Source organism: Schistocerca cancellata, chromosome 1 (assembly GCF_023864275.1).
Source record: "Schistocerca cancellata isolate TAMUIC-IGC-003103 chromosome 1, iqSchCanc2.1, whole genome shotgun sequence".
In the NCBI taxonomy this organism is placed as follows: domain Eukaryota; kingdom Metazoa; phylum Arthropoda; class Insecta; order Orthoptera; family Acrididae; genus Schistocerca; species Schistocerca cancellata.
Window position 1 is genome coordinate 303,438,113 of NC_064626.1, and position 18,208 is coordinate 303,456,320.

General features: G+C 41.2%; 1 protein-coding gene across 1 annotated transcript in view; it reads right to left on the reverse strand.

The window, feature by feature from the left end:
- Positions 1–666: 666 nt before the first annotated feature.
- LOC126172354 (leucine zipper putative tumor suppressor 2-like) overlaps positions 667–18,208 on the reverse strand; it is a 151,477-nt gene continuing 133,935 nt past the window's right edge. Inside the window, exons 4-8 of the mRNA XM_049920879.1 lie at positions 16,330–16,417; positions 16,021–16,287; positions 13,186–13,359; positions 6,372–6,596; positions 667–2,219 (exon numbers count right to left, since the gene is read on the reverse strand). Coding sequence (XP_049776836.1) covers positions 2,034–2,219; positions 6,372–6,596; positions 13,186–13,359; positions 16,021–16,287; positions 16,330–16,417 — 940 coding nt within the window. The 3' untranslated portion in view covers positions 667–2,033. The remainder of the gene's footprint in view (positions 2,220–6,371; positions 6,597–13,185; positions 13,360–16,020; positions 16,288–16,329; positions 16,418–18,208) is intronic.

Here is an 18,208-nt window from a genome sequence, read left to right on the forward strand (position 1 = left end):
TCTTCCCTGAGGTCAGCTTCTACCAGTTTTTCCATACGTCGTCAGATACAGTGTCTGAAGCCAGCATCACACAAATATGCTCCTGTAAATAGTTTTATCTATTCTGATAATTAGTAATATTATTTTCTCCTGAGCTTTCCCCAGTTATTATCTAGTAACATAAGGCTATTGAATAAATGTCTGTTTCATATTTAATTTACTCCTCAATGGTAGCCCATCACATCAGTGACTGATTATTCAAGAATGTGTTTCATAAATATTCATTCCCAGATGTGTGTTTTTCATAGGAAAACAACGATTCTGAACTTTTTAATTCTAACAACCACAAATGTACACAACACACACATTTTCTCCAGTGACCAACTGTTAATTAAAATATTTTGTTTACAGACTGTTATAGATGGAATTATTTTGAAAGATGTATGTTGATGTGGTAACTATAAATTTATCTCATTCTTTAGATGAAATTTGTTTGGTATAATTCTCTGCAAGACGATAGCAAATACAGAAAAATTGCCTAAAACCAATGTAAAAAGTATAGTCTTGAATTTAGATCCTGTAAAACATTTAAATACTTGAAACTGTTCCAACTAAATTGTGATTTTGTTTGCTGTATTTTGACTTGGTGAACTGAGAACTTCTATTCAGAGATTTGGATATTTAAACAAGAATCATTTATTTATTTCATCATCACATTAAACTTTTATTAACACTGAATGTCATGGTTAATTAAATTACATAATTTATCTTTCACAGCAGTTTGGATTAAATAGTACATATATTAATGTGACACTTTGGTAGTAAATAATCTGTCACACCTTAGGAGAAAATTATACTCCAAGTGGTGGTGGACAGTGGCATGCAGATGGCAATTGTTGTCAACAAAAGTTGTCAACAGAAGTTTTAAACAAAGACTCATTTTCTATCTCCAAATACTGTTGGCAGTCACTTCCTTAAACTGCTATCACTAAAATTGTGAGAAAGTGGAGATGATAACCTATGTTCAGTAGTATTTGTGCTCAATAGTCACATGTTTCTTCATTTGAACACAAGTGTTACCAATTTTATACTATTGCTTATTTTTATTTTGAGTTTTATTAAATCACCAATGAATAATGGAAATAATGTTTGCTACATAGGGAATAAGGAGTGCTTTGAACCTTAATGACAATCCTGAAAAGTGATTAAAATTCTGTGGCCATATAATACTCAAAATAGACATTTGCTGTAAACCAATGTCACAGTTGTCCACATGCATCCACAATTCTGCCCTAAAGCTTGTATTACAATGGTGAAATTATGATAGTCACATCTCGTAATTGCAAAACTAAAATTTCACCAGGAACATGTCATATGAAAATATTCATTCCACTCACCCATTCATGAATGAAATTAATAAATAAGAGTAGTATATTTAGGTACAGTCTTCATGTGAAAACATTATAATAACTGTTTGTCACATTGTTATAGCATCACAAATAACTAGTTTTATGTCTGCAGCTGTTGGTTAATTGGCACAGACTAACATTATGTTGCAATGAACAGACTTAAGCTATAATATAAGCAGCAGCTATGATAAACAGCTAGAATTACTACTACATTCACTTGGATGAAGTAGAGGCATGTTCAGTTGGTCCTGTCATCACACACTTTAATTACTTATGAGTTACACTTTGGAATATATACACGTCCATCTCACATCAGGAAGACACTTCTCAGTTTACAGTACATTAAAACTGCAGAATTACAGTCCTGTTATAAATACTTAACTATCTAACACAATATTTAAACTGAAGATGCATTTCATACACTTACTTCAAAACCTGGCATAACATAACTAGTATAAAATTTGTGTTTTTCTAGGTGTTATTTTCTACAGAAATATACTGAAAGGGATATTCAAAATATGTAAGCTCTTCATGGAAGAAAGCTATGTAGGTTGATGAATTGAGTCTTTAGGACCAGCATCAGTTCCCACAAGAGAGCACCTCAACTACACAGGCACTTGCCTGCAGTTTTCATCACCTGCAACCTCAAAGCTCAATAGTATGGCCCATCTCGATGGCTGGTAGCTTTTTGGGAGCAGCTGCTGTCTTCGAATCCAGTTCCAGCTCTAATGTAAGACTCTCAACTTCTGCCTCGAGTGACTTCGTGCGACGGAACATCTGCACGTAGTTGAGCTGGAGTTGGCGCTGGTAACGCAGTACTTTCTCCTTTTCCTGGAAAAAGACAGTTGAAGCTAGAGAGAGAGAGAGAGAGAGAGAGAGAGAGAGAGAGAGAGAGATCGATCTTCCTGATGTCATTTTTAGCACAATGTCTCAATGACCAATCTATCAGTACTCATTAAGTTGTGCCTGAGATGATATTAGATGTGATTTCTACCTGGACTTTTGTATCTACAGCCACATATTAGAATTAGTTTTGCACAATATGTCCAGAGTCAAGATCATGATCACATGCAACACCACCGCTTGTACTACTTTGGTGGAAGTGTACCACATCAGCCGTTGAGATATTCTATAGGAGAATAGCTTCTTTGATAAAAGTTGCTATGTGGTATACCCTCTTAAAAGGATGAACCATGAAGTAATTATTTGAATGGGTCAGAAATCAGAAGTTTTGATTTACGTGTACAGACAGACAAGTGATTACATAAATGATTTCATAAAAATTGGATGAGTTATTAAAGACGAAGTGCTTAACAAATCTAACAAGTCAATAATGTGTTGGTCCATCTCTGGTCCTTATGAAAGCAGTTATTTGGCTGGGCACTGATTGATGCAGTTGTTGGATGTCCTCCTGAGGGATATCATGGAGGGTCCTGCCCATAACACTCCAGATCTTTTCAATTGTGGAGAGATCTGGCACACTTGCTGACGATAAGATAAGCACTAGAGAGAGAGAGAGAGAGAGAGAGAGAGAGTGTGTGTGTGTGTGTGTGTGTGTGTGTGTGTGTGTGTGTGTGTGTGTGTGTGTGTGTGTGTGTGTGTGTGTGTGTGTAATTATCTTGCTGGAATGTAAGCCTAGGATGGCTTGCCATGAAGGGCAATGAAATAGGCATAGAATATTAGCGATGTACCACAGTGCTGTAAAGATAACAGTCAAAGAGACCCTGCTATGAAGTGAAATGACACCCCAGACTGCAACTTTCAATTGTTGTGTCATACAGTGGGTGACGGTCAAGCCGGTAACATGCCACTCTCCTGGGTGTCTCCAGACATCTTTGCTGGTCACTGTGGCTAATCACCGAAGACAATTTTACACTAATCAATGAGATTCCTGGATGAAGATGGGTCTGCAGATGCCCTGGACAGCGGTAGGCTACCAACAACCGGGAGTGACTGACTGGGGTGCCATTTCATTTCAAAGCAGAACCCCTTTGGTTGTCATCTATTGCACCCTTACATCACAGCAATACATCAACGGTATTTTATGTCCTGTTTTGTTGCCGTTTATTGCAAGCCATGCTGGACTTCAATTTCAGCAAGGTAATGTCTGCCCACATATGGTGAGGATTCCTACTGCTTGTCTTCGTGCTTGCCAAATGCTGTCTTGTCCAGCAAGGTCACCAGGTCTCTCTCTAATTGAGACTGTTTGGAGTATTATGGACAGAGCCCTCCAACCACCTCAGGGTGTCAATGATCCAACATGCCAATTGGGCAGAATGTGGTGTAATATCCCACAGGAGGATATCCACCAGCTCTGTCAATCAAGCTGAATAGGTGCTTGCATAAGGGCCAAAGATGGACCAGCATGTTGTTGGCTTGCTCAGTTTGTGAAGCTCTTTCTCTTGGCTAAATCATTTTATCTGAAACTATAATAATTTGTTTGTCTGCACATGTATGCCACATCTACCAATTTCTCCCCCGTTTGGATAATTCCACCATCGTGTGTCTTTTTCTTAGAGATTTATGTATTCTGTGAATTGCATTTGCATCCCGTAGTCTCTTTCAAATACATTTGCCACATTGATGGGACTTTTCTGATTTTCCATGTACAAAAAAAGCACTAAAAATAGTTACTTTTTTACTTCTGCATCACGGATTTACAAATCATGTCTCAGATTATAATTTTGTGAACTAGTCATTCTCATAGCAGTAATGAATAGGTCAAAATAGAAGGTTTTAATTAAGTGGTCTTAATATGGCTGACTAAAATTAATGCAGCAGCCACAAACTGACCGACACAGCTAACTATAAACAAAATTAATAGTTAACTGTTTTACAGTTATAAGGTGCACTATTTACTTTCCTCTCAAAGCAGGTATAAATAATGTATTCTATTTAAGCTTACAGTGAACCAAATCATGGCTGTTTCAAAAAATTAAGAATACTGTAGTAATAGAATCTCAAAACTTCTGGACAGTGAACTAAATGTTAGATATTTTGAACTCATATCTATGATTATCAATGACTTACAATTGGTGTTAACTAGTATTCGTTTGTAACAGTGAGCGCCTGTTTTTAGTTCAATTCTTCTTTTTGTTTTGTTTTCTAGGTCTCTGCTTCTTCCAATAGCAAGCCACCATCTTCAAGAGGATTATTGCATGGACTGTTGTTATTGCACCTTCTGTTTAAATTCCATCAGTTAGCTGTCATCTATATATCTGTTTCTCAACATCCTTTCACTACAATATTTTGTCTAGTACTTTCTCACGACATACGAAAGTTATGCATACTACATAGACCTATTCTTTGAACACATAGGTTCAGGAACTTTTTGTTGTTATTGGATGATTATTACATGAAAACATTTACCTAGTGTTGCTTTCTCTACTATTGGAAATAATTTTATAGCTGTCATGTGTGAATTTGTCCCTTAAATAGTACAATTATTCACTTCTTTTGCCGTTTGCTACAAGGGCACAGGACAGTGATAACAATCACTATTGCCTAGAGACCAGCAGCCACAGCTGACAAAGCAACAATAATGTTGAACAGCAGCTTCCACTGTCAAGTGCTACAACCCACATGACTTCACATGAATGTGAACATAAACAGATCAAATTCTACTCTGTGTTTCAGTAAGACCATTTTGAGACTATGCAAGTTGACAACAGTGACATCTATCCATTTCGCAAATAAACAAATCTTTTGAAACTTCGTTCTCATCTGATTTCTAAATGTAAGCCTGCGCAAGGATCTAAATCTCTTTTGATCTGATTTTCAACAGTTGTCGGATTTGTTCATGACAGCTTCAAAAGGCTTCTGTATCTCGATTTGCTTATTCTTAGCAAGAATCTTTTGAATATGAGCTTATCAACTGCTCTTCATATTTAACTAGATCTTGTAGTCCATAAAGAACAACAATCTAATCATAGATCATCCCTTTATTCTTACTATTCCTCATAAATCAAAAGTGACATACACTACTTAATCCCCTCAAAAGGTTTTTCTGTTTTATTTATGTTTCATTTCTTAAGATAATATAATCACTTACTTGCAAATTATGCCCAAGTATTGAGGCCAAGACTGAAATCTAACATATAACAGTAGTTTGGCACAAGTTTCCTCAGATTGTCAATCAGAATGGTAATTTCTTGCTTAAAAATTGAACCAAAATACAGATTTTGTCACCTAAAATGATGTTAGGATTCCTTTGTCTTTTTACAGGCATAGAAGTTCTACAACTGCTCATTACTTGACTTCCTAATGTTAGTTCCTCTGATATTTTTCCATAATGTGCATTTACTGCTCCTCTCTATCTTTACATGTAGTTTGTGAGCAGCTGAGTATTCCTGCATTTGTTAATAAAATATAATATACAACTACATATTACAGGCGAAAAATGAAACATTTCACTGATACACAGTTCCAGGAGACACCATTCATCCACTTATTTGCCTTCAGTAGTTTTGCTTAACTCAATGGTTTAAGCATTAGACACCTGAAGTATTGGTAGTTTCCCCATTTTCCTGCTAAGAGTAATATTTTACAAGGCAATTATGACTCAGTAAATGAGATTTATTACCTGTAGCCAGTTGTCATGGTAGCTTATGTAAGAGGCATTCTGGGATGGATCCCAATTATCTGATAGGTGATTTCATTGTATGCGCAGAGCATAGCTGACAGATGTGTTGTGCACTGTTTATCAGTGAACTTGTTAAGCACTTTGAGCAGATGCCTCCACTCACTCTATTCTGTATATCATTAAACGTGTCCATTCACATATTTATCTTGTCACTCTACAGCAAACGAAGCCTACTTTTGTAACTACAATGCCATAAATATCTTATAACTGCATTATGATACCAATAAACAAGAAAGTAGCCAAGGGTGTGCTTCATGACAAACTTAGCACATTGTTGAACACCGATCTACCTTGCCAAATGTAGCAGATAGCAGAACTTTTAGTAGTACTATGCAACGCACCTGCGCCCAGGTGAGCCTCTCACTCTGAAACTGTGCGGCCAGGTCAGCCTCACGTGCTCGCAGCCGGGCCAGCTCCTGGGCTTGTGCATCCAACTGTGCACGTAGTGGCGCCACCTCTTCACGCTGCTGCCTCAGCTGGTCACTGCGGCGCTCCAGCTCTGCACGCAGCTCACGCACCTCTGTTCGCAGCTGTACCACTTCTTGCCCTTTCGATGCCTGCTCACCCTGGCGAATCGACATGACTGACTTAGAAACTTACCCACTTCTGAATGTGTTTTCATATGAATTAAAAATAAAATGAAGAGTTCGGGATGAGAGAAAGAATGGACGGGAAATCACATGAGAAGGACTAAGGAATAAGATAAGGTGGGCAGTGAAGAAATGAAATGGATGAGAATGACATAGTAGTCGGAGGGTGATGGGAAAGGAAGACAGGATGAAGGAGAAGAGTGAAAAGGGTAAAACTCCATTCCATTATGAAGTGGAAAACAAGTATCATTAGGGTTAAAACTTGAAATCCATTGAGGACATGATAAGCCAGAAGGGGAAACTTAATTCTGTTATGATGTATTAAATGAGTATGTTTAGGATTAAAACTTTAATCCATTATGGATTTGACAAGCCTAAAGGTACAGGAAAAGAAGAGCAGGAGGAAGAAGGAGAAAGAGGAGGAGGAGGAGGAGGAGGAGGAGGAGGAGGAGGAGGAGGAGGAGGAATAGTGTGAACAAGAGGAGTGGGACACAGGACAAGTGGTGGGAAACCACAGGAGATGAAAGGGAAAGAAAGAGGGAAGAAGGGGAGGGTGAATGGGAGAGGGACAAGGGAGTGGGTGGGGAGGAAGGGTGGATAAAGGGTAAAAGAGAGAGAATGCGGTGCCATGGGGGAATGGAGGCAAGCAGTAGAGGGACGGACAAAGGAGATGACGGGGACGTTTGATAAGGTGAGCGCAATTTGTTGAGGGAATATGAGGAGTGAGAGAAATGGGAATGGGGGGGGGCAGGGGGGATACAAAGCTAGCAGGGCAAGCAGATGCACAAAGATGTGGGTGAATGGTGTGGAGAGAACATGGGTTTGAGAGGTTGAAAGACTACTGCTATAGGAAAATAGCTGTGGCATAGATTATCTGATACATTATAAAAAAATCTGGGATCATTTTACTTTTTAACATAACTGAGAATCACTGCAAGAAGCAGCCACATGATAAGCATCATAAACAGTAATTCTAATTCCAATACAAGAACTTTATCATCTAAAGTTGTTACAGCAATATCAAAAGTGGTGTATCTGTCAGTTCTCTACTGACAATTTTCTTGGGAATATCTCTTCTCTGTTCTAATGAAACATTCTGAAGTCATCAATTTAGCCTGTTTGTTTACTAGAGATATAGTTATGCTGAATTACTTTTTTACTAACATATATGAAGGGGCCTTTAAAAATAAGTTATACACATCATCTTACACTAAAACAATCACACAATGGGCATGGCATATTCTACTGTGATATGAGAGGAGTGAAATGGCACAGCAACTGGAAATGTTCTCTAGAGTTGAATTGTGTGTGACGGTACAACTCTTGTGTGCAAAATGTCTAATTTACACATAGATTCACAGTGAAATTCTGTTGATATATGGATGAAAATCTGTGTCTTATCCAGTAGCAGTGAAATGTCAGCAATAATTTTACCAAACCACAGAGACAAGTGATGCTGATTGGAAAGGAAGGCATTCAACATAAACTGCAGATGACAATGGCAAGGCAATCAAGAAACTTATTCCCACAAATCACAGATTTACTGATGAAAAAGAAGTTCACTCGCTGGTTCTTTAGTAGTGCAGTTATCAAGGAGCAGATGTCTGTCATCAAGAAACTGAACGATTGGTATAATATTCTAACTGTAGTATACCGAGAGTTGGAACCTACATTAAAAAATAGTATCATGTACAGCAGTGATTTTGTAGTGCAGCATTCATTGAAAGTTACTTGGGCTGCCAAAATAATGTGTAACTTATTTTATGAAGTCCCCTGGTAGCTTTTACATTCCCAAACCCTCTCCATAAGTGCGAGACAGGTGGGCAGAGGCACTGTTGCTGCCACTTTTCTGCCCTTCAATATAATAATCAAAAATATGTTGGCTGGAATGAAAATAATCATTTTAAATAGTTTAAGATGGGCTACATGTGGTCTTCACACTAAGGATGCTATTGCTGAGGCTCTTCGGAATGTAGAAGAACTGGTGTTAGAAAGGTTGTTTGAAAGTATTGAGGGTGGTCCAAAGTTTAATTGTGCATGGAAAAAGGTGGGAGCAATTGCAATGATGAAGATGAAAAGTGGGATGGAGCTTTCATTCCAAATGTGAGATGTCAAGAACATTATATTTTTGATAGGATTGGAACAATACAAGAATTAGATGTAATATTAAGATCAGTAAAAAATAGGAAGGCACTTGGATTAGATGAAGTGCATATGAATTTTGTAAATGTAGTAGTATAATATGCATATCAAGAATTTTACACCTACTTAATAAATTCTGAAAAAATAGCTAGTTATCTCTCTCTTGGTCAATAGCTCTAATTAAAAATTGTTGTAAAGAGACGAATGCAAAAACTACAAAGGCAACAGAGAAATTAGTCTGATGAATGCAGGATATAAAATCTATAGTACAATAATAAATAAAGAATTATAAACTATTACAGACTGTCAGCTAGGAGAAGAGGAAGGTGGATTTAGGAAAAGAAGATGGTGTGTAGATAATGTCTTGACCATCAGACAAACAATAATAATAATAAAAAAAGAGATAACTTTGAAACATATTCCACTTTTATAGGGTTTGATAATGTGTTCAATAGGGAAAACTGAATAAAATGAGAGCTACCCACCACACACAATTTTGGTAACAAGCAGTCTGTACAGAAATACTAGTTTTATCATAGGCATGGGATTAAAAGAAGTGAAAGATGTCTATAAAATGTAGAACTTAGACAAGGGTTAGCTTATCTTGCACATTTTAGTAGTTACATATACTGACAACATTTTAAAGAAACAGAGACTGATGATAAACCTAGGATATAAAACATTTCTGTTTGCAGAAGATAAAATGAGTCAAAAAAATGAGACATTTACAGAAACATTATAATTTTAAAAGTTCCGTTAGTAAAATTAAAATTATGGCTTTTAGAAGAAAGGGTCATCTCACATTGAATATACTACTACAAAACTTTTGGAACAACTGTGGAATTTTAAGTGCCTTGGCTGTGACTTAAGCTTTTATAATGAGGAGGACATTGATAAAAAAGTCAGGAAGCTTCAATCTGCATGGGGATCATTCAAAGAACTTTTAAAAATAAAGGTAGAAGAGAAAGTATAATGACATTTTATGTAGCTGTGTCTGTACCTAACTACTTTTTTGGCAGCGAAAACTGGTGCTGACTCAAAAGCAAGTGAGTAAAATACAGTCGGCAGAAATGAGACTTTTAACGGGTGTTAAAGGATACAAAATGGACAGGATACGAAATGGAGATATTAGGAAAGAACGAGCAAACCCCTGGTTCCTAAAAGAATTGGTCTCTGATATGTAAGCCAAGTTAAAGCTTGTATTTACGTTACAAAAGAGTTACTACGTTAAATATTTGACGCTAGGTTTGTAAGCGAGAAGTAATTTAGACCAAGTTTAAAATTAAAGTTCGTTGAAAGTCGCTAAGTGCTATCATCATCAGACACTGGATGAGTTTAGTCTGGGTAATTTGCACTCTGTTTTAAACAAATATTAGTTTTTCAATCATCTCAATGTTTAAGACGTCGTAAGTCCAGCACTATCGTACAATTATACAATTTTCTACGTGTATTCAGTGATATATATGTATAGTGCCCCCAAAATGTGTTCCGAATAGCGTTAAAATGTCATGCCGAAGTTTAACAGCATGAGAATCGAAAAGATAGTAAGGAACAAACCTTTTCTTTCATCATTTCGTGGGGAATGTCAGCGAGAAAATGTTTGAGTTGAGGATAATGTTTGTTGTAAGACGCTAAGTGTTGTCATTCTCAAATATCAGGTGAATATAGTCTGGATAATTTGAGCGCTGCCTGAAGGGGTACACACATTTCTAACTGTAATACTTTTATTGTGTTAGAGGTTTAACATAAGATTATAACTGCTAAATGAGCAGATTACGACAGAGTTAAAACTTTTTAAATTCGATGAATAATCGTACGAAACACTGGATATCAAATTTTTGCTGCCACTGGAAGGTTTTACACAAACAACTTGCAACTAGGATTGTGCTCTATTAAGCATGAACCGAGTTACCTATTTAGTAACACAGTGTGTTAGGAAATCTCCCTCACAAACTTCTAGGACTTGTAGAGGTGCGTGAATACATAATATTTTGAATAGGAACCCATGTCCGGAAATGTGCCGTTTCCATTCAGATGATTCACTCATCCACTTCTGCTGAGGAAATGAATTAGGTAACAATTCGAAAGGAAACTAAACGCTACATCCTTTTATCATTTAAGCACATTTGTTTGTATGAACACTGTAACATTACCTGTTTACAGTACTGCACTAAAAAACCCTCATTGTACTGCACGTACTGAGCAGTACTGATTTATTACAGCTGTGGCTCGATGTTACCCGACATTGTCCCTACGAATGATATCCTGGTACAAGTGTGTACTTGGCGTCTCTTCAACTTCTAGTGCAGTAGCAAAACCTCGTCTCCACAGGAGCCTCCGAAATTAAACGTTCGATAAGACCTCACATCCGCTGTAAGTCTAACGTAGTAAACGTCATCGTGTCTAATCTGTGGCCTACCAGGAAAACCAAGTCAGACTTTTTCCCTCAGAAGACGAGAACGCATCACTCATCTGTACTGAAACCGACGTAGAACAGAAACAATGTTTCCAGACATTGGTTCCTATTCAAAATTTACTGTCTCCTCTACTAGCCCTAGAAGTATGTAATGGGAATTTTCGAACACCATGTACATATTAAACAGAGAATCAGTAAACAGTAAAATATTAAATAACAGAATTTGACCAATCATTTGGAAAGAATGGGAAATACCAGCACACGCCAAATGGAAGAAAAGCTGGAGGACGAACCAGGACATGCTATAGACAACTACGCTACTGGCCACTGAAATTTATACACCACGAAGATGACGTGCTACAGACGCGAAATTTAACCAACAGGAAGAAGATGCTGTGATATGCAAATGATTAGCTTTTCAGAGCATTCACACAAGGTTTGTTCCGGTGGCGACATCTACAATGTGTTGACATTAGGAAAGTTTCCAACCGATTTCGCATACACAAACAGCAGACCGGCGTTGCCTGGTGAAACGTTGTTGTGATGCCTCGTGTAAGGAGGAGAAATGCGTACCATCACGTTTCCGACTTTGATAAAGGTCGGATTGTAGCCTATCGCGAATGAGGTTTATCATATCGCGGCATTGCTGCTCGCGTTGGTCGAGATCCAATGACTGTTAGCAGAGTATGGAATCGGTGGGTTCACGAGCGTAATACGGAACGCCGTGCTGAATCCCAACGGCCTCGTATCACTAGCAGTCGAGATGACAGGCATCTTATCCGCATGGCTGTAACGGATCGTGCAGCCACGTCTCGATCCCTGTGTCAACAGATGGGGACGTTTGCAAGACAACAACCATGTGCACGAACAGTTCGACGACGTTTGCTGCAGCTCCGCGACCATGGCTGCGGTTACCCTTGACGCTGCATCACAGACAGGAGCGCCTGCGATTGTGTACTCAACGACGAACCTGAGTCCACGAATGGCAAAACATTTTTTCGGATGAATCCAGGTTCCGTTTACAGCATCATGATGGTCGCATCCGTCTTTGGCGACATCGCGGTGAACGCACATTGGAAGCGTGTATTCGTCATCGCCATACTAGCGTATCACCCGGTGTCATGGTATGGGGTGCCATTGGTTACACGTAACTGTCACCTGTTGTTCACATTGGACGTTACATTTCAGATGTGTTACGACCCGTGGCTCTACCCGTCATTTGATCCCTCCGAAACCCTACATTTCAGTATGATAATGCACGACCGCGTGTTGCAGGTCCTGTACGGGCCTTTCTGGATACAGAAAATGTTCGACTGCTGCCCTGGCCAGCACATTCTCCAGATCTCTCGCCAATTGAAAACGTCTGGTCAACAGTGGCCGAGCAACTGACTCGTCACAATACGCCAGTCACTACTCTTGATGAACTGTGGTATTGTGTTGAAGCTGCATGGGCAGCTGTACCTGTACACGCCATCCATGCTCTGTTTGACTCAATGCCCAGGTGTATCAAGGCCATTATTACGGCGATAGGTGGTGGTTCTGGGTACTGATTTCTCAGGATCTATCCACCCAAATTGCTGTGAAAATATGACATGTCAGTTCTAGTATAATATATTTGTCGAATGAATATCCGTTTATCATCTGCATAATTCTTGGTGTAGCAATTTTAATGGCCAGTAGCGTATTAAGCCGTAATTGGCAAGCTAAGCGTTGCAGATCAAGGAAGAGGAGGAGAGGGATGGGTAGATATCAAGAACGATTTAACAGTCTGCAAAGGGAAGGCAGTTGAGGTTAGTGTGGCGATGTAAGAAAGATGAGGTGTCACGACAGAGATGTGATTCTCAATTATGTGAATGTGTCGTGATGGACGTCGATTTTGCAGGAAACACAGGACTGGCTTGTCAAGGCGTGGAAAATCTACCAGTTGGAAGAGGGTACAGACGTGTGAGGATGCGCAGATGAGGAAGCAGGGCGGAGTGCGTGCAGGGGCTGAGCAGTGCGGCGGACCTGCGCGTCCTTGAGCTGCGCCTTGAGCAGCGCCAGCTCGCCCGTCTTGTGGCAGAGGCCCCACTCGGTCTCCTCGAGGCGGGCGCGCAGCAGCGACACCTCCTGGCGCAGCTCGGCCGCCTCGCGCGCAGACCCGTCCGCCTCCTCCACCAGCCGCTGCTTCTCCTGCTGCAGCTGCGCACACACGCAGACGCGCCCTTCTCACTTCCGTATCACTCTCATCAAAAAAATGCTAGCTGTTTGCATCGGGAACATAGAATGCACAGATAATGTTTTAGGAGTTGCAATCTTCGTAACAGAATGGCGTCTCATAATTACTCTGACACTATTACACTGCCAGAAAACAATTAGTACACCATTTTAGAGGTTTACAATAACTCAACATTTATTGTTGCAGCATTGCATATGGAGTACATGCCATCTGCGCTCCACTATCCCATGACAAGTTAATCTACATCTACATTTATACTCCACAAGCCACCCAACGGTGTGTGGCGGAGGGCACTTTACGTGCCACTATCATTACCTGCTTTTTCTGTTCCAGTCGCGTATGGTTCGCGGGAAGAACGACTGTCAGAAAGCCTCCGTGCGCGCTCGAATCTCTCTAATTTTACATTCGTGATCTCCTCGGGAGTTATAAGTAGGGGGAAGCAATATATTCGATACCTCATCCAGAAACGCACCCTCTCGAAACCTGGCGAGCAAGCTACACCGCGATGCAGAGCGCCTCTCTTGCAGAGTCTGGCACTTGAGTTTGCTAAACATCTCCGTAACGCTATCACGGTTACCAAATAACCCTGTGACAAACCGCCGCTCTTCTTTGGATCTTCTCTATCTCCTCCGTCCGTCAACCCGATCTGGTACGGGTCCCACACTGATGAGCAATACTCGAGTATAGGTCGAACGAGTGTTTTGTAAGCCACCTCCTTTGTTGATGGACTACATTTTCTAAGGACTCTCCCAATGAATCTCAACCCGGTACCCGCCTTACCAACAATTAATTTTATGTGATCATTCCACTTCAAATCGTTCCGCACGCATACTCCCAGATATTTTGCAGAAGTAACTGCTGTCAGTGTTTGTTCCGCTATCATATAATCATACAATTAAGGATCCTTCTTTCTATGTGTTTGCAATACATTACATTTATCTATGTTAAGGGTCAGGGTGCACTGTCATTACCTACCATTGGATACTAGCGATCCGTTTAAAAATGGCTGCAGAGCCTAAATTGCAAGAGGGTTTATACCAGGTGGCGTAGACAAAAGTAGCCCGTGTAACTATAAAGGAAATTCAAAGAAATTACAGAAAGGAAGAACTGAAATCGACTTGGCATTCATTAACAACGAAAAATACAGTGAAAGATACATTTGCAACGTCAATAAACAGTGATGCAAAAAAAAAAAAAAATTGTTCACATGGCTTTGAGCACTATGGGACTCAACATCTGACATCACTCCCCTACAACTTAGAACTACTTAAACCTACCTAACCTAAGGACATCACATACATCCATGCCGGATGCAGGATTCGAACCTGCGACCGTAGCAGTCGCTCGGTTCCAGACTGAAGCGCCTAGAACCGCTCGGCCACACCGGCCGGCCAGCGGTGCACGTCTAAGCATATTTATGTAGGCCTACACGCAGCCTAAAGTTCCGATATCGATGGCGGCTACTTCACGGCTGATGTCTTTCATTTTCTATATTGTGTGTGGATTTGTTTCATAGACGTTGCTCTTCAAGTGTCTCCACCAGAAACAAAATCACATGTTAGATGCGGCGAACATGGTGGCCATAAATGTGAGCCGACAGTTTGTTCCTCGGTTAAGAGACCATGGACTCGTTCCTGGGATACCTTAGACGTGTGCCATGTTGGCCCATCTTTGAGTAAAAAGCAGTATTGTGTTGAGCAGAAAATGTATCAAATATTTTGATATATGCAGTCGTGTTGAGGGTAGTGTGTAGTGTCAAAAAATATCGGTCCAATGATTTGCGTTCCTGTTACACAGCACGGATTGGCTGCTGAGTCACACTGTTAGAGACGCATCTCCGTTACCGAGTACCTTGCGTTCTTTGAACTCAGACGACTGGAAAGAGAGACCATCGTTCACCACTCACGGTGTAATGGAAAGGGTCTAATAAACCACCGTTGATGTTATTCAAACGCCACGTGCAATAATCTAAATGTTTCTGATCGTCGTTTGCCCGCAATTACTGCACAGCAGTCATATGATATGGCTTCAAATTAAGGCTTTTCAATATCCGCTGCCGCCCCCCCCCCCTCCTATTTACATGCGCCTATTGGGCCCTTTTAGTGTAGGGTTCTTTGGGCTTTGCAACAACGTCTGGTATGCGAACTGAAAGAATTTTTGTCGTTTTACATTTTGCACAGATCGGTGGGTGTACCAATTTTTACACAGACACTGTATTGCTCACTTTGCTGGTATTCTTCCATCCAGGTACTTGACCCAGAAAATTTCGCAAGTTTCCTTAATCCAACTGTTTTCACTTATGCTTCCACAATTTCAGTACTTGTTTCTATCGAGAAAGTAATTTTGAAGACCGCAGAGAGAAATGTCTAACTTCACGAATAAAATAAAGCGAAATGCTGACAGAAGAAGGCTAAAAATCGATTATTGTATGAAAGTGTCCATTCTTGTTAGCTGTTTATTCCAGAAGTCGAAATACTGCATACGCATTTAAAGGGAGGTGGACTACCTTAACCTAGCCACGCAGTACAGTACTACACGGCGGACCCTCAAAAAGGGTTCGATCTCGGGCTGTGTGGGTATGCGCCACAGTGGAGGCAGTGAGAGAGAGAGAGATGGGTGGGTACCTGGTAGGTCTGCGTCATGAGCGTCTGCTCGAGCTTGTGGGCGCGCTGTGCGCCGGCGCGCAGGCGGTTCTCGTGCGCGCTCTTGAGCCTGCGCAGCTCGCGCTCCCAGACGCGCTCCTTCTCCTGGTAGACGCGGAAGATGACCTGCTCGTTGTGCTCCATGGCCTGCCGCAGGTGCGCCAGCTCGGAGTCGCGGTCGCGCAGCGCCGCCTCCAGCTCGGCGACGCCCGAGTCGGAGGGCGAGGGCGCCAGGTCGAGCAGCGAGCCGCAGCCGCAGCCGCCGCCGACGCTGCCCGCGCCGCCGCCCGCCAGCGACGACGCCTTGCTGCCCGCGCTCGCGCTGCTGTGGCTGCTGCTGCTGCTGCTGCTGCTGCTGCTCAGGCTGCTGCCGCCGCTGCTGCAACGCGCGCACACAAACACACCGCTCACGCACCTCCGTCTCGACACTTATCATTACCGAAAGCTCGTAACAGAGCTTGAAGAGTTAACGAAATAGGAGTATCATATACGCTGAAGTGACAAAAGTCACGGGATACCTCCGGATATGACAATGTTGACTGGAATACTCTCTTTCAAATTCTGAAGGCGGCAGGGGTAAAATACAGGGAGCGAAAGGCTATTTACAATTTGTACAGAAACCAGATGGCAGTTATAAGAGTCGAGGGGCATGAAAGGGAAGCAGTGGTTGGGAAAGGAGTGAGACAGGGTTGTAGCCTCTCCCCGGTGTTATTCAATCTGTATATTGAGCAAGCAGTAAAGGAAACAAAAGAAAAATTCGGAGTAGGTATTAAAATTCATGGAGAAGAAATAAAAACTTTGATGTTCGCCGATGACATTGTAATTCTGCCAGAGACAGCAAAGGACTTGGAAGAGCAGTTGAACGGAATGGACAGTGTCTTGAAAGGAGGATATAAGATGAACATCAACAAAAGCAAAACGAGGATAATGGAATGTAGTCCAATTAAGTCTGGTGATGCTGAGGGAATTAGATTAGGAAATGAGACACTTAAAGTAGTAAAGGAGTTTTGCTATTTAGGGAGTAAAATAACTGATGATGGTCGAAGTAGAGAGGATATAAAATGTAGACTGGCAATGGCAAGGAAAGCGTTTCTCAAGAAGAGAAATTTGTTAACATCGAATATAGATTTAGGTGTCAGGAAGTCGTTTCTGAAAGTATTTGTATGGAGTGTAGCCATGTATGGAAGTGAGACATGGACGATAACTAGTTTGGACAAGAAGAGAATAGAAGCTTTCGAAATGTGGTGCTACAGAAGAATGCTGAAGATAAGGTGGGTAGATCACGTAACTAATGAGGAGGTATTGAATAGGATTCGGGAGAAGAGAAGTTTGTGGCACAACTTGACTAGAAGAAGGGATCGGTTGGTAGGACATGTTTTGAGGCATCAAGGGATCACAAATTTAGCATTGGAGGGCAGTGTGGAGGGTAAAAATCGTAGAGGGAGACCAAGAGATGAATACACTAAGCAGATTCAGAAGGATGTAGGTTGCAGTAGATACTGGGAGATGAAGAAGCTTGCACAGGATAGAGTAGCATGGAGAGCTGCATCAAACCAGTCTCAAGACTGAAGACCACAACAACAACAACATACGCTGAAGTGACAAAAGTCACGGGATACCTCCGGATACCGTGTAGGACCTCCTATTGCCTGGCGTAATGCGGAAGATCGACGCGGCATCGACTCAACCACTCGTTGGATGTCCGGTGCAGAAAGTGACCCATGCTGCCTCTATACGAGGTGCATTCAAGTTCTAAGGCCTCCGATTTTTTTTCTAATTAACTAATCACCCGAAATCGATGAAACTGGCGTTACTTCTCGACGTAATCGCCCTGCAGACGTACACATTTTTCACAACGCTGACGCCATGATTCCATGGCAGCGGCGAAGGCTTCTTTAGGAGTCTGTTTTGACCACTGGAAAATCGCTGAGGCAATAGCAGCACGGCTGGTGAATGTGCGGCCACGGAGAGTGTCTTTCATTGTTGGAAAAAGCCAAAAATCACTAGGAGCCAGGTCAGGTGAGTAGGGAGCATGAGGAATCACTTCAAAGTTGTTATCACGAAGAAACTGTTGCGTAACGTTAGCTCGATGTGCGGGTGCGTTGTCTTGGTGAAAGAGCACACGCGCAGCCCTTCCCAGACGTTTTTGTTGCAGTGCAGGAAGGAATTT